This window comes from Engystomops pustulosus, chromosome 2 (genome assembly GCF_040894005.1).
Source record: "Engystomops pustulosus chromosome 2, aEngPut4.maternal, whole genome shotgun sequence".
Lineage (NCBI taxonomy): Eukaryota > Metazoa > Chordata > Amphibia > Anura > Leptodactylidae > Engystomops > Engystomops pustulosus.
This window is the reverse complement of record NC_092412.1, coordinates 203,260,393-203,279,544: the sequence shown is the minus strand read 5'-3', so window position 1 is coordinate 203,279,544 and position 19,152 is coordinate 203,260,393. Positions and strand designations below refer to the sequence as shown.

At 40.8% G+C, this 19,152-nt stretch overlaps 1 protein-coding gene across 4 annotated transcripts in view; it reads right to left on the bottom strand.

Annotated features, from left to right (window-relative positions):
• The window catches only part of PUDP (pseudouridine 5'-phosphatase), a 232,092-nt gene that overhangs the window by 171,436 nt on the left and 41,504 nt on the right, over positions 1–19,152 (bottom strand). Inside the window, exon 1 of one of the 4 annotated variants that reach the window (XM_072137854.1) lies at positions 15,414–15,621. The exons of 1 other annotated variant lie outside the window; for it this stretch is intronic. In XM_072137854.1, the coding sequence (XP_071993955.1) occupies positions 15,414–15,483 (70 nt within the window). In that variant the 5' untranslated portion in view covers positions 15,484–15,621. Of the gene's footprint in view, positions 1–15,413; positions 15,622–19,152 lie in introns of those variants that run through there. 2 more of the 4 variants (XM_072137858.1, XM_072137856.1) reach the window with 2 other exon arrangements.

Below are 19,152 nucleotides of genomic sequence, written 5' to 3'. Positions count from 1 at the left end.
AAAATAATCCATGCAACATATGCATTTACTCCCTTCATCAGTAGCTAAAAGAGGTGTGGTTTTCCTTATCCAATCCTGGAAAACTTTGCATATTTTCCCCAGTTGGGAGTCTGTTCCTTCTGGAATAGATATACTGGTTTGGGTTTAATTCCACATCATGCCATAAGGCTTCCTGTAGGCCATGCTTGATGTCAAGGGAGCTGCCTTACAAGGTAGCTAAAAGAGGTATGGTTGTCCTTATCCCATCCTTATCCAAAATTAGCATATTTTCACTGAAACCCCCTAGTGGAGCATCCGTGGCTATAAGACTCCACATGCCTAGTTTAATACTACATCAGATTTATCATCCAGAACTGGACACTTATATGAATCTGGTGCAGAATAAGACTGCCTAGGATAACTCTAGACTGTCTAACCTTGGGACACTTTTTATAAATCTGCCCCGATGAGTATGGGACAGTAGACTGGACAAAACTTGGATGTCTGAAAAGCCACTTCACACTTTGTCCTAAAGGACTTTTTTTTAATTTTCTCAGTTAAGAATTTTAAGGGTAATGTCAAGAGAATAGAATTTTTCCATGCTGTTGTAAATATATCTTAATACTCAAGTGATTTTTGTCACTATATTTTGTAACTTCAATATAGACATGTTCTAAGAAAAAACTATATAGACAGTGAAACCTTCAGCACCAAAGAGTTAGTAGGATTTAACTTAGAAGATCTGTTCCTCTAAACAAAAAGAAAATAAAAGATCTGTAAACATGACTAGACCGGCCTTTGATGTATGCTATTATACATTGCTGGTTCTGCAGGTTATGTAGGAACATCCAAGACATAGGATCGTGGATTGATCACATTCAGGAGGGATTTACAAATAGAAAGAAGAAAGAAACATATTCTTGTTTCCTTGGGGGAATATTTTTGCTATCAACAGTCACTTAGCAGAACAGCAAGAATAGGGCAAATGAGTATCATACGGAAATAGAAAATAGAATGACGACAAACAAGGTCACGTAGGTGTCGGAGATAAACAAGAGGGAATAGGAACAAAAACAATATGAAATGAAACCAGGGGCAAAGTAATAATGCTTTCAGCTAGAAGAAGTTCAATGAATTTGCTTTTCATGCACAAAAACCTGCATTGCCACGATAACTGCAACATTGTATGTGCTGTACACAAATCTAACTAAAGGAAGGCTAAAGAGCATGTGTAATCTATAAAAAAAAGTGTTTCTAACATTTTTAAGGGATTTTCCCGTACATGTAGATCAGGATTACACAGTCAGTATGTGCCAACCAAGAGTCACTTCATAAGTCCCAATGTAGCAACTGTTATAGAGTCCTCTGCTCCCATCATCACCAACCATGATCCGTCATGATCGCCATTTTTTAGCCTTTTATTCATCCCTAAAAATGTAATCCTACACATTGATTCCTCGGTACAGTCTGCCATGCCATGTGTTGGTGCAGTGCTCTATGAGAAGCAGCAGCACCGGCTTCTCTCTGGACTGATCCTCGCTGAAAAACCATCCCCAGCAGCATACCTGGCAGAGACTAAGCACCGGCCCGGACCACCAGACCCGAGACCGCTGCCACACATACAAGCCCAACTCCTCACCAACCACCCACAATGAGAAGTAAACTGACTAGAACGAAGATGCGACCTGACATGAAGGCCTGCACGACCATTGTCAGGATGAGTTTATGGTTGTATTTCTGGGATACCAAATTACACATAAAAAATATGTTAGTTTTCTATTCTGAATGTAATTAAGAATTGTGCCTTCATGGGAATACCCCTTTAATGACATAATCTGGGTAAGGCATAATTTTTTATGAGCCTAATTTTTTCATTGATACGATGTTGGGATATTTAAATATGCAAAAATAGCCATATTTTGGTGTGTTTTCTGTTCCAGCGCTCACCATATGGGATAATTATTTTTATATTTTGTTAAAGATTTGATTTTGGAACACTGTAACAGATAATATATTTAAAAATGTAAGAATTTGTTTCTTTATTTGTGTGTATGTGTGTTCTTGAAAAAGGGTCCATTTGAACTTTCAGGTTTTTATTTCTTCATTTCCTCAACATTGTCATTGGAATTGCTATGGGCAGTTTCCAATAACAGTGGTGCAACTTAAATGTTCAGGATCCCAAGGCTGACTGTGCTAGGTTCTCTGCTATCCTTTAATGTAACATTCATAACATTGGTCTCTTTGTATGGTGAAGAGACACATTATGGGCCTTTCCAAGGCCAGGTTCTGCTGCCCCCCCCCCCCCCGCCCCACACACACACAAACACAAACACTCGCAATGCTGCACCAAGCTGAAAGTTCAAAGGGCACCTATGCCACCATACAATATTTGTATGTAGTAATATATATACACTCATCGGCCACTTTATTAGGTACACCTGTCCAACTGCTCGTTAACACTTAATTTCTAATCAGCCAATCACATGGCGGCAACTCAGTACATTTAGGCATGTAGACATGGTCAAGACAATCTCCTGCAGTTCAAACCGAGCATCGGTATGGGGAAGAAAAGTGATTTGAGTGCCTTTGAACGTGGCATGGTTGTTGGTGCTAGAAGGGCTGGTCTGAGTATTTCAGAAACTGCTGATCTACTGGGATTTTCACGCACAACCATCTCTAGGGTTTACAGAGAATGGTCTGAAAAAGAAAAAACATCAAGTGAGCGGCAGTTCTGTGGGCGGAAATGCCTTGTTGATGCCAGAGGAGAATGGGCAGACTGGATCGAGCTGATAGAAAGTCAACAGTGACTCAAATCGCCACCCGTTACAACCAAGGTAGGCAGAAGAGCATCTCTGAACGCACAGTATGTCGAACTTTGAGGCAGACAGCAGCAGAAGACCACACCGGGTGCCACTCCTTTCAGCTAAGAACAGAAAACTGAGGCTACAATTTGCACAAGCTCATCGAAATTGGACAGTAGAAGATTGGAAAAATGTTGCCTGGTCTGATGAGTCTTGATTTCTGCTGCGACATTCGAATGGTAAGGTCAGAATTTGGCATCAACAACCTGAAAGCATGGATCCATCCTGCCTTGTATCAACGGTTCAGGCTGGTGGTGGTGGTGTCATGGTGTGGGGAATATTTTCTTGGCACTCTTTGGGCCCCTTGGTACCAATTGAGCATCGTTGCAAAGCCACAGCCTACCTGAGTATTGTTGCTGACCATGTCCATCCCTTTATGACCACAATGTACCCAACATCTGATGGCCACTTTCAGCAGGATAATGCGCCATGTCATAAAGCTGGAATCATCTCAGACTGGTTTCTTGAACATGACAATGAGTTCACTGTACTCAAATGGCCTTCACAGTCACCAGATCTCAATCCAATAGAGCATCTTTGGGATGTGGTGGAACGGGAGATTCGCATCATGGATGTGCAGCCGACAAATCTGCGGCAACTGTGTGATGCCATCATGTCAATATGGACCAAAATCTCTGAGGAATGCTTCCAGCACCTTGTTGAATCTATGCCACGAAGAATTGAGGCAGTTCTGAAGGCAAAACGGGGTCCAACCCGTTACTAGCATGCTGTACCTAATAAAGTGGCCGGTGAGTGTAGATATATATATATATATATACACACATATACATACACACACACACATACATACATATATATATATATATATATTTGATACGATGTTGGGATATATATATAGCTGACATTTTACATGTTACATCCCACTTATTTCAGCTTTAGTGCAATACTAATGTTTGCGACATCTGTATTAATCATTTTCAATTACAATACAAAAATATACACTACAACAGAGATAATGTATAGAGGGATGGGATAGACCATGAAACCTGGTCCATTTTTGTAGTGCTGCTTTATTCTTTGGGTTTGTGGCCTGACTGAGCTGCATGCAGGTCCTAAGTAGTGCTAATCTTTCTTTGTGCACATTCCAGGATAATGTCCTTTTTAGAGCAGGGCTCTGCTAGGGACTATTAAGGAGGCACAGACATTTTAGGCAGCAGAAGCTAAAATGTAAAGAAGGACCTTCAAGACTAAGCTCATGCCACCCCCACTAATTTATTGCACTCTGCCACCCAGAGGCCAAAGGCTCAAGTCATGAAGTATGCAGAACACCCCATTTCTCTCTAAGACAACAGTTCTGTTGTGTCATCCCAGTTACCAACCTGATCATAACAAAACTATGATGTTGCCGCTGTTTTCATAACTAAATTTTTTCTACCTGGCTAAGCCTGTTTTCACATGGACATTGTGGGGATGTATATCGTCCAGCTGCAGTACAGTGAGAACACATGTGGCCTATCTTTTCACATACGTACGGATGGGCACCATGCCTTGCTATAGAGAGGGGAGGGGTACAGCGCTTATCCCCTCGCCTCTCTAAGGTGCAGCTATATGCTCACTCGGGCTGCAGCCAGGCGAGCATATGTCTGTGTGAATGAGGCCTGAATTTCATGACCTTCAGGTAGTCATTTAAACCATCTTATTTATAATTTTTTATAAAATGTGTATTGTACATAGGACAGAGTGTAGCCACTGAGATATGATCTAATCGTGAAACGACCCAATACAATTGGCACGCTTTGTCTGTAGGATCAGCTGCACCGATTGCAAACGTACAGTTCCATTTTCACGTAGAATCCAAAATTCATTCAACAGCAGGGTCTAGAAAAATTGATAGTTTAAAACCTTAAAAACCTCCTTAATATACTTGTTATTGCTAAATGCAGATTACTGTAGTCAACTGTTTGTATTATTGTCCCATTTTACTTACTTACAGTAACTATAGTACTGCTAAAACAATCTTCTTTTCCTTGGAACAGCAGATCTCAGCAATGGTTCTTTTTTGCTCACAGTATCAGAGTATTCGGCTATGTGGGAGACACAGTTCAGTTCATGACAGAAGGTTTAGGTGCATTTTAAACAGGGAACCAGCAACATAAAACTTTATAGTGCTAATAAAAAAGAGAACACATACTGTATATATCTCTGCACTGATCCAAAGCTGTTCAGTAAATGCAAGTGAAAGATGCCCAACAGATGAAAACTGAAATGTTGTCCTTGTGTTGTAACAAATTCCCTCTTGCAGTTTATAATCAGAGATTGTAATAATTACCGTATATCAGATATCTCTACTTAGCCATTAGCCTGTGCACTCCCTAGAACATACCTTTAATGGAATTAATTCAAACACATCGTGGCTAGAGCACTGCAGATCTTTGTAAGACCCCCATACAATGATTTCTCATACCAATTAGCCATGTCCTGTCTATAAGATTCTCAATGGCACATAACCCAATCAATTGCCAAATTTAATGGCACCGTCCCCAAGAAATGTATTGTGCATATATATTCAATGAAGACAGTCAGGAATGAATACAATCAAGTTATATCAGATGGCATCTCCTCTCCTAAAGTTCCCTGTTTAGCTCAGCTGTCATTCCCATAAAGATATTTACAAAGTATTTGGAGAATAATGCAACCTTTGAAGTTGCATATTTCTCTACTCGTACAAGGCTCAGCCTTTGAGTACTCTCCATGCAGCACTGCATCATATTCTCATGGCCTGTGCCTTTAAAAAGGTAAAAATTCATAGAAGTCAATCAAATAGATTTATTATTCCAGTAATTCAGAAATATGGCTTCAAAAAGTTGCAAAACAGGGCACTTACATCATTTTTTTTTACTCACTTCAGCTCAGAAAGTGGTTGGTAAAGCCTGTTAGGCCACATTTATCGGCAGACCAGTCCAGACTTAGAGCTCCTAAATACAGTGTATCTTCCAACTAGATCTATTCCCATTTCCTATAAATGTACAATATCTGTGTGATTAATTAACGATTTTTTATTTTATAAAAAAAAATTGGCTACATGGTTTCATCACTGAAATACTCCAGCCAAGACTGGTTAGAGTTTATGTTGGTTGTTGAGATCAACATGATTAAATTTCATATCAAATAAAATAAAGAACATCTGTTCTCTCACAGATGAGAGAACAACCTGATAGGGACACATATGAACAGTTGAAAGCATTCCAGGTGGGATGATAAAGCAGGTTCACCCTATTGTAAACCAACTGATAGCATCAAACTCCTGGAGCCTCTCCCATTATTATGGGACATAAATCTGCCCCATTGTGTAATTTAAAAACAAGTTGTGCTATGCGGTGCCCTCTTATCATTGTTAAGTGAGGACAACATCTGGAGGGCCAACTATGGTTGTTTACAGGGTTGCTGTACTGCATTAGGCCAATGTGGCACAGAGGTATTCAGAAGTACAAGGGCGCCATCCAAAGGAGAACAACGAACACTGCTATGAAAGTGGTTCAACAACCCGTATTATCATACCAGAAGCTGATTGGATGGATGGTCAGAAAGAAGGACAGAAGATACCCCAGTAGGGGATGGAATGGTTGGTGTTTGAGGGTGTGATTCTGCACATTAAGCTATACAGAGATGAATGTACAGAATTATGAGTACCACTCCCTGGGACAGGGACTCTGACATCACATAAGAGGTCTGCTTGCCCTTAGTTTATAGCCTTCTATAGACTTGGTTCTTATTAAGCTCCTGGTATTCTATTATTTCTGTACTCTGTATCCCTCTGCCTTGTGATTTTGTATACGTCCTCTTGGTTTTGACCCAGCTCTGGAGACTTTTCTTCATTTCCCGGTTTTGCATTTTAGTGCAGAAAGGGAAGGTCAACTAGTTGCCCCTTACCGCTAGTTGTCACAAACTAAACAACCCAAGGAATTGTTGGCTGAAAGTTCCCGGCACACATAACGGTGTTACTACAGACTGACATACAAATCCCAGGCAAGTTGCAAAGAAGTTTTTGATCATGTGATTTGTCTAACGCTCAATGTATTATAGAAGTTAAGGATAAAATGTGATAGCATGAAAACATGCTATAAGTTGTTCATGTCTCTTTACAGACGTATTATCATAAAATATGAAGTAAACATGGCGAAGTTATTCTTCCCTGAACTTCCTATTTATTTCCTGTGGATTTCTGCAATGAAAACAATATTGAAGATATTGTCAGTTGTGATAAATGTGTTAGAATCTGGCAGAAAACAGCAGATAAATTTAGCTAAGGGTAGAATGGAAGAAAGCCCGGGGCTTTTCTTGTGTGGATCAGTGCATTCCAACAACTTGATTTGGAAGGAACAGTTATTCCGTTATTTTGAATGCCCTACATGGGGAATGCTGCCAGCAAACATTCTCAGAGCAACCTTGATGGAATTCAGGCAGATCATACTACACTTTGATCCAAATATAGAGTTATGAAATCTGATTAGGTTTTGAAGGCATTTGCTTGAGTTGCATGATGGGCATCATAAACTGCTGCCTACAGTAAGGTAGATTTCATTATTGGTGATTTGAATTACAATTCAGATAGAAAGCAGGAATAATACCATACATTTAATTTAGAATATATAAAATGTATTAATGTGCAGTTTTCATCATCAAGCTGCTGCATGAACCCATGAATCATTGCACCATTCAGGATAAATCTAGTTTTGGACTATGGGACATGGGCACTTTTTTTCCAGTTGAGTTCTAAAACCTGTCATTTTTTTATTTTTTTGTTTCTGACTCTGATTAAGGTTTTTTTTATGTGAGACAAATAGTTTTTTTTCAGTGATGTCCATTTGATGTACCTATAGCTTGAATTAAGTTCATAACAGTAACTCCTTCTGGGAGGATGAAAAAAACTAAATATAAAAATAATAATTCTGGCATTTTATTTTTCATTTAATATTTTTCAACATTTAACTTATTGCATAAACAACATATCACCCTTATTATTTTTTTTTTACCTAGTGGGGGAAATATGTATACACTACAAACTTTGTAAGTTTTTCTACATTTAGAGAATGAAAGGTTCAATATTTTTTATTGTAGGGACACTTCAAATCTAAGAGACAGAATCTAAATGAAAACAAAAATCACATTGATTTAGAAATAATTAATTTGCTACCATTGTATTGAATAAGTATTTGATACGATAGAAAAATAGAACATCATTTTTGGTTAATAAAGCTTTCTGTGCAATTTCAGAGATCGGACGTTTCCTGCACACACTGCAGCAGGGATTTTGGCTCACTTCTTCATATAGATCTTCTCCAGATAGTTCAGGTTTCAGGGCCATCACTGGGCAACATTGAGTTTCAGATCTCCCTCTCCTAAGTGGCCCTCACTGTGTTTCTGGTCAACGTCATGCTGGAAGACCCAGCCACAACAGATCTTCAATGCTCTTACTGAGGGAAGGAGGTTGTTGGCTAAAATCTCTTCATGCATGGCCTTATCCTCCCTTAAAGGAAACCTACCATTTGATTTGATGCATTATGAAGTAAACATACCTGTACCTGCAGCTACACTGATGGAGGATCATATCTTGGTTAATCCCTGTGCTGAGAGGTTTTGCTGATAAAACAGATATAACATTATGATAATGAAGCTTTTCCCCTTCTATATCTGCTCTGGCGCTTGCTTTCCCGCTTCTCATAGCAGAGAGTTTCTCACTGATTACATCATCATCTTCTGCACTTCTCTTCCTGCCAGACAGAATAATCAATTGCTGCACCCCCCCAGCTGCTGTGTATGAGTCATTCAGCGCAGGTTGATTAGTGCTCGACTAGTCATGCTTTATTTAGCAGCCATTCTAACTACAAGCTCCCGTGTCTGTCCCAGCCAGTTTGTCAAAGCTTTCCCAAGGTCCTGAATGATATATTTTTTTCAGCAAAACCACTCAGCACAGGGATTAACCAAGATATGACCCTGCATCAGTGTAGCTACAGCATTTTCAAGGTATGTTTGCTTCATAATGCATCACATAAAATGGCAGGTTTCCTTTAAGTACAGTGCAATCGTCCTGTCCACTTTGCAGAAACCATCCCAAGATGTTTCCACCCCCCGCTGCCCGCCCCCCTGATTAATTTAGGGATGGTGTTTTGGGGATGTACTCAAACTTCTTCTTCCTCTAAACATGGCAAGTAGAGTTGACACTATCCAGTTATTTTGCTCTCATGAGACCACATGACCTTCTCCCATGTCTCCTCTAGATCATCTAAGGTCACTGATTAACTTAAAACTGACCTGTGCTGGAGTAAGCAAGGGGAATTTACTTGCGCCACGTGGCAGGGAGGTGGCATAGTCATATAATAAATGTAGACTAGACAACTGGCATAGAAGCACAGATACCTTTCCCCCATAGTGTGTGTTGTTTAGAACTTTACACTAGAAGGAGATAATCTACCTAGCTAACATTAGTACGTGGTAGGCCTGTATATGGGATATTTTGGGAAATAAATATGAAGTGAGGACACAGCTGTCACATCCATGTTCTCCTATGTGGCAGTAGGACTCTGATCCATAAAGGGCAGTTTGCAGCTAATTCTTATGTTTGCCCTAAAACTGCACTCACCTGCCACTTTATTAGGTACACCTGTCCAACTGCTCGTTAACACTTAATTTCTAATCAGATAATTACATGGCGGCAACTCAGTGCATTTAGGCATGTAGACATGGTCAAGACAATCTCCTGCAGTTCAAACCGGGCATCAGTATGGGGAAGAAAGGTGATTTGAGTGCCTTTGAACGTGGCATGGTTGTTGGTGCCAGAAGGGCTGGTCTGAGTATTTCAGAAACTGCTGATCTACTGGGATTTTCACGCACAACCATCTCTAGGGTTTACAGAGAAAGGTCCGAAAAAGAAAAAACATCCAGTGAGCGGCAGTTCTGTGGGCGGAAATGCCTTGTTGATGCCAGAGGTCAGAGGAGAATGGGCAGACTGGTTCGAGCTGATAGAAAGGCAACAGTGACTCAAATCACCACCCGTTACAACCAAGGTAGGCAGAAGAGCATCTCTGAACGCACAGTACGTTGAACTTTGAGGCAGATGGGCTACAGCAGCAGAAGACCACACGGGTGCCACTCCTTTCAGCTAAGAACAGGAAACTGAGGCTACAATTTGCACAAGCTCATCGAAATTGGACAGTAGAAGATTGGAAAAACGTTGCCTGGTCTGATGAGTCTCGATTTCTGCTGCAACATTCGGATGGTAGGGTCAGAATTTGGTGTCAACAACATGAAAGCATGGATCCATCCTGCCTTGTGTCAACGGTTCAGGCTGGTGGTGGTGGTGTCATGGTGTGGGGAATATTTTCTTGGCACTCTTTGGGCCCCTTGGTACCAATTGAGCATCGTTGCAACGCCACAGCCTACCTGAGTATTGTTGCTGACCATGTCCATCGTTTAATGACCACAATATACCCAACATCTGATGGCTACTTTCATCAGGATAATGCGCCATGTCATAAAGCTGGAATCATCTCAGACTGGTTTCTTGAACATGACAATGAGTTCACTGTACTCAAATGGCCTCCACAGTCACCAGATCTCAATCCAATAGAGAATCTTTGGAATGTGGTGGAACGGGAGATTCGCATCATGGATGTGCAGCCGACAAATCTGCGCAACTGTGTGATGCCATCATGTCAATATGGACCAAAATCTCTGAGGAATGCCTCCAGCACCTTGTTGAATCTATGCCACGAAGAATTGAGGCAGTTCTGAAGGCAAAAGGGGGTCCAAACCGTTACTAGCATGGTGTACCTAATAAAGTGGCCGGTGAGTGTATGTGTCTAATAAGTCCTATTATCTCAAAGCTTTTCCCTTTAAGTGTTTCATTTGGTAAGAACCTGATAAAGCATTAATAAATTAGCATTTAACTGGCCAAAGTACTGAAAGAAGTCCACAATCATTTACAGTGTGCTTGGCTACATTAACCAGGGAAGTGTGTGTTCTTCTGCTAGGAGGAATTATTCTTCAAAGAGAAGGAAATGCAGTTAGTAATGTATTGGTGCTCCAGGTTATAGACAAATGCCATAAAACATTCTGATGTTGGTTCAGAGTGGTATATAACCCAGTACACACACAGCTTTTCCGTCTATGTATCAGTCAACTTCTAACTAAAACGCTATAAAGAAGTATTACTGAAATATGCATGAGTACTATTGTACTCTGGAGATAAAATTGGCGAGCAACACACAATTTCCTAAATATCAAGGTCATCGGGTAGTCCTATGTGAATATATCCTAACATGAGTATAATAGCAATAGTTTAAGCTTATTTCATAAATTGTATATAATTCTAAAGCACATAATAAAAATGTAAATGAGATAATTGCAAAGAAAAGTGATCAAAAATCTGAACTCTTTCAGATACCTGGCTTTAATCTGGCACCTGGATGATAATTTCCTTAATTATCTGACAAACCCTATGTAACTGGCAGCCTTACTGGTGTGCCATTGTCCTGAGGCTGCACTATACCCAACGCAACACAAATTTCTGCACATAAAGGGCCATTCTCGTGCACACTCGGACAGTGCACCACATTTATTACTGAGACTCTACAAAATTGTGTTGCATGCTCTATGTTAAAGGTGCACCATAAAAAAAAGTTGTTGCACTCTGCCGGAGCAGTGAAGAGTGAGCCAGTTTCATGAAGAACATTCAGATTCATTTGATGGAAAAAAAATCCAACAAATGTTGATCAATGTAGCTGACATTATTTCTGAATAAAATTAAGTGATCATATATTGCTCTGTAGCAATTTAGTAGTAATTCAGACTCCCTACCTTGCGAGCAAGATTTTCTTTTGTACTGCAGCACATGAATTTTTTTACATCTAAAATCTATTTAATTTACATTGTATTGATTTTATAGCCTTCTAATCCTGCACATACTGTTGTGTTTATCTATGAAAAGTCCATGCATTTATATTCTAAAAGTACCATATATACTCGGGTATAAGCCGACCCGAGTATAAGCCGAGTTACCCAATTTTAACACAAAAAAATGTGAAAACCTATTGACTTGAGTATAAGCCGAGGATGGGAAATGCATTGGTCACAGCCCCCTGTAGTATATAGTCTGCCAGCCCCTGTAGAATACAGCCTGCCAGCCCCTGTAGAATACAGCCTGCCAGCTCCTGTAGTACATAGCCTGCCAGCCCCTAGTATATAGCCAGCCAGCCACTGTAGTATACAGCCTGCCAGCCCCTGTAGTATACAGCCTGCCAGCCCCTTGTAATATATAGCCTACCAACCCCTGTAGTATATAGCTTGTCAGCTCCTAGTGTATAGCCAGCTAGCCCCTATAGTATACAGCCTGCCAGCCCCCTGTAGTATATAGCCTGCCAGCCCCCTGTAGTATATAGCCTGCCAGCCCCCTGTAGTATACAGCCTGCCAGCCCCCTGTAGTATACAGCCTGCCAGCCCCCTGTGGTATACAGCCCTCATCAGCTCCTAGTATATAGCCTGCCAGCCCCTGTAGTATACAGCCTGCCAGTCCTTGTAGTAAAAAAAAAATTAACACTGTACTCACCTTTCCGATGTCCCCCGTAGGTCCTCTTCTGCTTCCGATGCCTTGGGTCCTTCGGTCCTATTCAGTTCTTCCGCTCCTTTTTGGCTCCTCTTTGAGATGTTCCGCTCCTCTTCTGGTCTTCGCACTCAGCCAGCACACAAAATGACGTCAGCCGCTTGCCGACGCCATTGTTTGTAAGCCACCGGTATCGCGAGGGGAGCCGAAGAGGAGTGGAAGAGCCCGAAGAGGATCCGAAGAACTTGAGGCAGCACTGGAGCATAGGACGCAGAAGAGGACCTACGGGGGATGTCGGAAAGGTAAGCACAGTGTTATTTTTTTTTAAAGACTCGAGTATAAGCCGAGTTAGAGGTTTTCAGCACTGTGATAAAAACAGATCTTTGTAGGGTTCATCCCCTCAATATAAACCGGGTCACTTGAAAATGGTTCCATTGAGGGTCTGAAATGTTATATCTCTGTCAATGTTCTGACCATATTTTACTGGAGTGCTGCTTCCGCGGATTCTTCATTTGTTATTTACAGGCGTGTTACCTCTTGGGAGATAACATCGTTCACTTGTTTGAACCAATAACAAGAGGCATGGAGACACCCATGTTCTCTTCTGTACCTTTACTAGCTAAGCAATGAAGGCTATAGTGTGCTACAATAAGCCATTGTGCTACAAAATGCCTTTCAACACATTCATAAAAAAATTTTAGACCTTTTTTTGTTGTTTCTGACAAAAGGAGTGTGGTATCCAGAAAAGGGGGTTTGACCTGGTGTAAAATAGTCTGTGCGCAAAAAAAAACTAGTCAGTGTGCCACAGTTTAGACCCACTAATAGCAGGTCTAAAATAAAAACCAACTGTTTCAGATTTCATCATCAGAATAATAAATCTGGTGCATAACAAGACTAGAGTTGTCGAGCTCTCAAATGTCGGAGCCAATGTGATGGTGAATCTTCATTTCTAATATTGACCAACACATTAATAAATTCCACCAATGTATCTGAGCCTATGGTTTTCCTGGCGCAGAGTCGGACCATGCGCCACATTTATTACTGTAATACTGAGGAATTGTGTTGTTCACTCTACGTTAAAGGTAGACCAACAAAAAGTTGGTGCACACTTCCCGCGTGCAACCTTTAATGAATCTGGCGCACTCAACAGGCAAACTGTACATAGTGCAGTTTGCACTACTTTTGGGGTATAACATGCACTGGCGTATGATGAACACCACATGCTGCCGGATATATTAGGAGACTCCGGCCTCCTGATGTATTCTGCGGAGCGGCTGCACTGGTATACAATGCAGTATGCTCACCGCACCATTACTGTGCACAATAGACCTCAAAGCCAACATTTATGTTACATAAATACAGGCTGTCCCCTACTTAAGAACCCCTGACTTACAGACAACTACTAGTTACAAACTGGATGTTGGTAATTTACTGTACTTTAGTCTTAGGCTACAATAAACAGCTATAATAGTTATTAAAGGTGTCTGTAATTAAGCTTTATTGTTAATCCTGGTTCTTATAACAATCCCTTATTTTTAAAATCCAATAAATCCAATATACAGTTCCGACTTCCATACAAATTCAACTTAAGATCAAACCTACGGAATCTATCTTGTACGTAACCCGTTGACCGCCTGGAACTACAACTGACTGCATGCTGACCTGACAACGAGTATTATACCAATGTAATTGCCACTAGAGAGAAGCATGATGTAATTACTATGACTAGATGGTCTATAAAGGATCCCCAAATCTTACCACTACTTAGTATGTTAGAAACTGTTTGTACACCAAAATATAGACTATTATGCGGCACATATTACTACCCCTATTATTAATTTTTGACCAAAACAGAGAGCTGCTATCATGATTTTATCTGTAACTTATCTAATATTTTCTACATCCATCCCAATAATAAACATATTATTTCTTTGGACCATGTTCCTCTTTTATTCCTCCTGGATATTTTTGAATTGACAACTGGGCATTTCTATTTTACCTTTTTTAAAAGGTACACCGGCTTCCATTGTCAACACTAAAAGGACACTGTAAGGCAGTGGGTGTCATCAGGGGGTGAGGTCCTCGGCAGCCACAGGACCTGCAGTTTGGGCAGTTGGCTCGTACATGGGGATACCACATGGGCACATAGTAGCCAATAAAACAACAGCTAGTAAACATTCAAAAACAATATTTGGGTGCATGAGGCCATATGTACTGTAGACATCCAGTTGTCAACATGCTCATATTTTTCCAGGAAGAATAATAGAGGTCAAACACTGAACTTTAAGTACAATTATGCTAAATTGATATTTTATGAGCTAAAACAGACGGCCATGGTCAGTCCGTGAATCATGGACCAGAATTTACGAACCAACCACATTGCCAGGACGGGATGCCATGCATTATAGTGATATATGATACAAGGAATCCCTTCTTCCCCACTAAACAAACCTGTAATCATGATTCATGGACCTAAGACATGTCAGAGGAGTTGTTGGTCTTTTTTTATGTAAAGACTTTGAATCTGCATGAATCTTGCATGAGCACTCAAGGGTTAATTATTAACATGCGATATGCTATGCCATCTACCACAATAACATAACAGAACTTTGGAGCGTTAATCACAATTCTGCCCTGGGCTTACATAGCAAGCTGGAAGTGCCTGATAAGTAGAGATAATATGGTAATTTGCATTCCTGATTACTACAAGTATTACGGTAATGGAGAAATAGAGTGTCACTGTGAAAAGCAACTACTGCTCTGGGCTGAGCCTCTATGCACACCACATATAAGGGGTTCACCACAAAGAAAAGCAGGGGCAACCAAATATCACATGTCACACTGTTATACACCGCCCACTGCAGAGGATCCCACCTGTAGTAATGGCAGCCAGCGCTGCAGTGCAGGAGGGAAGGGGTTAACAGGGCCCTGCACTGCAAGATTAACACTGTCATTGCCAGACTGAGGGAGCAGCAGCTGCTGGGCAGTGATAAATAAGAATGCATTGTACACACCGAGCAGAAGGCCGTCCATGTCGAAGATGATGTGGGTGACAGGCTGCAGCGTGCTGGGTGACAGCGCCATGCTTCAGCGGAGAGCGAGATGTATGGAGGAAATGAATGGGCAGCCTGAGACACACCTCAAGGACAACCACAATCTAACCATGGGATCAGAAGGAAATTTGTAATTCTGCTCGCCGCCTTATAAATCACCAGCCACTTGCTTCTTTCTCTCTATTCTGGGGAATATAAATGATCGCAGAGTCTAGGAAATCCCCAGTTAATTTAATCATTTCGCTGCTGGGGAATATTGTAGCAAAAGCGACTTAATTAAAGAAGTCGGGATAAAAAGCGCAAAGAAAATAAATTGTGGGCTTAAAAAGAAACCAACAAAAATCCTTGACAATACATAAAGGATCACAGCTAAAGCCCCAGTATATAGGTTTATCTTCTCGCAGCAGCGCTCATACACATGCAGCAGAGCTGAATCTGTCATTAGTCTTTTCTGGGAACAGTGAAAACTTACAGGTTTTGGCTGAATACACACATTTTTTATCTAGAGAAGCTTCACTAGAAACCTGACTTTATATCATCCATCAGACCAAAACTATGTGTGACTATACAACGCACTACAATCCAGATACAGATGTTAGGAAAAAACAAATATGATTCCATACCAAAAAGTGTAATTTGGCGCATTAAAGCGAAAGTGAAAAATAGAAATAAAGTAGACAAGACACATTTCAGCATAGCAATTGTGTGACAAAAAAAATTAACACACTAATTTTCTGCCTTTGCTTTGTGGACGTTTTCTCATTGTGAAAGTCAACTAAAAGTCTGCATGAAATACGGAAACACTATTTTAGTTTGTTCTGTTTATTGAATAATTGTTTAGTGACAATGAGGCAAGTAAGAAAAGAAACCCAAAACCAAAAGATCACAGATAAACAAAATAGGGCGGCAAGGTGGCTGAGTAGGGCGGCATGGTGGCTAAGTGAGTAGCACTTCTGCCTTGCAGCGCTGGGGTCCTGGGTTCAAATCCCACCCAGGTCAACATCTGCAAATAGTTTGTATGTTCTCTCCGTGTTTGTGTGGGTTTCCTCCGGGTACTTCGGTTTCCTTCAAAACGTACTGTTAGGTTGTTCAGATTGTGAGCTGTGTGCGCTATATAAATAAAGAATTATATTATAAGAGGGTAAAAACTGCATAAAAAATTTGTGCATAAAAAAGTGAAGACTTTTTGTAGATTTACATGCGGTTACATGACAGGTTGGATCAGGTGTAGATATCTTTAAAGGATACCTGTCATCAGGTCTCTGTCACTAAATTTGTACCAATACCTTTTGGAGCAGCTCACAAGGATCCCATCCCAGCCTTTATCTAGTCAATTCATACATTATGTAAATGAGGCTGGGCACATGGAGAGGGAAAGTGATGTCACCCCTGTTACCCCTCCCCTCTCCTCTCACTGCTCATGTCTGTGTGTAATGTATAGTAAAGCATTGCTAGTGTCTATGCTTTAGCTGCTGACATGTTGTCATCCTATACACATGTGTGAGACACAGACATCAGCTACACACAAATATGACATGTTCTGCTGTATCATGGCTGACTGGAGTTGTTGTATCTCACCCATATACAAACAGGCTGCAGGGGGCACCAGCACCAGGAAACACATAGAGGAGACATTACACAATTATACCTCACATCATTATACAGGCTGTCAGTCATGTGTATAGGAGTATCTCATACAGACAGGTGGCGGGGGGCATGGCCGCCAGCACCAGGAAGCACATTGAGGAGCCATTACACCATTATACCTCACATCATTATACAGGCTGTCAGTCATGTGTATAGGAGTATCTCATACAGACAGGCTGCAGGGGGCTTGGCCGCCAGCACCAGGAAGCACATGGAGGAGCCATTACACCATTATACCTCACATTATTATACAGGCTGTCAGCCATGTGTATAGGAGTATCTCATACACACACAGGCTGCAGGGGGCGCCAGCACCAGGAAGCACATGGAGGAGCCACTACACCATTATGCCTCACATAATTATACAGGCTGTCAGTCATGTGTATAGGAGTAACTCATATACACAGGCTGCAGGGGGTGAGCCCGCCGCACCAGGAAGCACATGGAGGAACCATTACACCATTATACCTCAGATCATTGTACAGGCTTTCAGCCAAGCGCTGGGCTGTGGCTGTGCCTCCTACTCATGAATAAGCTGTACACCTTGAATATGATAATGAATCACTGGACATCTCTCAGGACATTTTCATACAGCTTTATTACCTCATTGCTTAAATTTACAGGCATATAGAGGGACAATGACCGGATAGGGACAATGCTTTCTAATGGCAATTTATGAAAATATATTTATTTTCGAGGGTTAATTTGCCTGACGGGTTCTCTTTAAGGCAGTTGCACATAGATGATCTGCACCTCTCACAATCCCCCCCAAATGGTTTAGTCAAATATTTGGTATATTCTTGTACATAGGGGGCAGTATTGTAGTAGTTATATTCTTGTACATAGGATTAGTATTATAGTAGTTGTATTCTTGTACATAGGATTAGTATTATAGTAGTTGTATTCTTGTGCATAGGGGTAGTATTATAGTAGTTCTAGTCGTGTATATATGGGTAGTATTATAGTAGTTGTATTCTTGTACATAATATTTTTTTTATTTTGACTTCTAAACTAAATGTGGAACATATTATTTAGTAACTAGAATAAACTGCAAATAATTCCCAGCATTTTATTTTCTTCCTTTCTGTGGGTAATAAAATATATATAATTTAATGATTTTCTCTACCAAGCCTTAAATAAAAGAATGTATTTACTTAGGTTATACATGACATGACAAACACTATGCATGTACAGGTGATACAGGATGGTTTAACCTAATAATCCTCTTGTCTGTGTACCAGCCACAATATTTGCAGTTCTAAATGTCATATGCAACTCACTGAATGTCAATATTGTTGACAGAATAAAACATTTGCTGTTCACACATTCAACTTTTAGATTAATGTACTATGGGCCTTAATGAAAAAAAGATAGGTGGAGATATTGATTTTATCAACCCAAGTCCACATGATCACAGATTAGGAAATTTAAGCAGTTTGCCCCATTAATTATTTATTGCTACCATCAAAAACTATTAAAAATAGCATATGTATTTTTTTTAATATATTAATTTTTTGCTGAAAATGTTGTGATTCTTTAATTGTCATATAATTATTTGAGGAATCATCATAAATGAATTGTTATTTAGCATATGTAAAGCTCCATGGGCATTGGACCCACTGGACCACCGCGGACGATGGGGTAAGCCGGCACCAGGGACCGGAATCTAAGAGGCATCCAGTTTTCACCAGAGCCCGCCGCAAAGTGGGTTAGACTTGCTGCGGCGTGGTACCACCAGGTCATTCCACAGGTGCGACTTTGTCCGCGGTGGTAGCCAAAGTGAGGTACACAGACGTAAAGCAGGATCGTAGTCGGCGGCAGGCAGGAAGTCAACACGAGTAGCTCAGCACCTGAGTCAGGGACAAAGCAACAGGTCGGGGGAGGCGGAACAGGATCAAAGTCTAATATAGAATCACAATGGGAAATCCAAACACAAGCAAAAGACAGGGACAGAAGCTTTCTCAACAGCGTAAGCATGAAGATCCGACAGGGAATGCAGGGAGAGGCCGGCTTTTAACAATTTCCTGGAAATGGCTAGCACCAATCAGCGGTG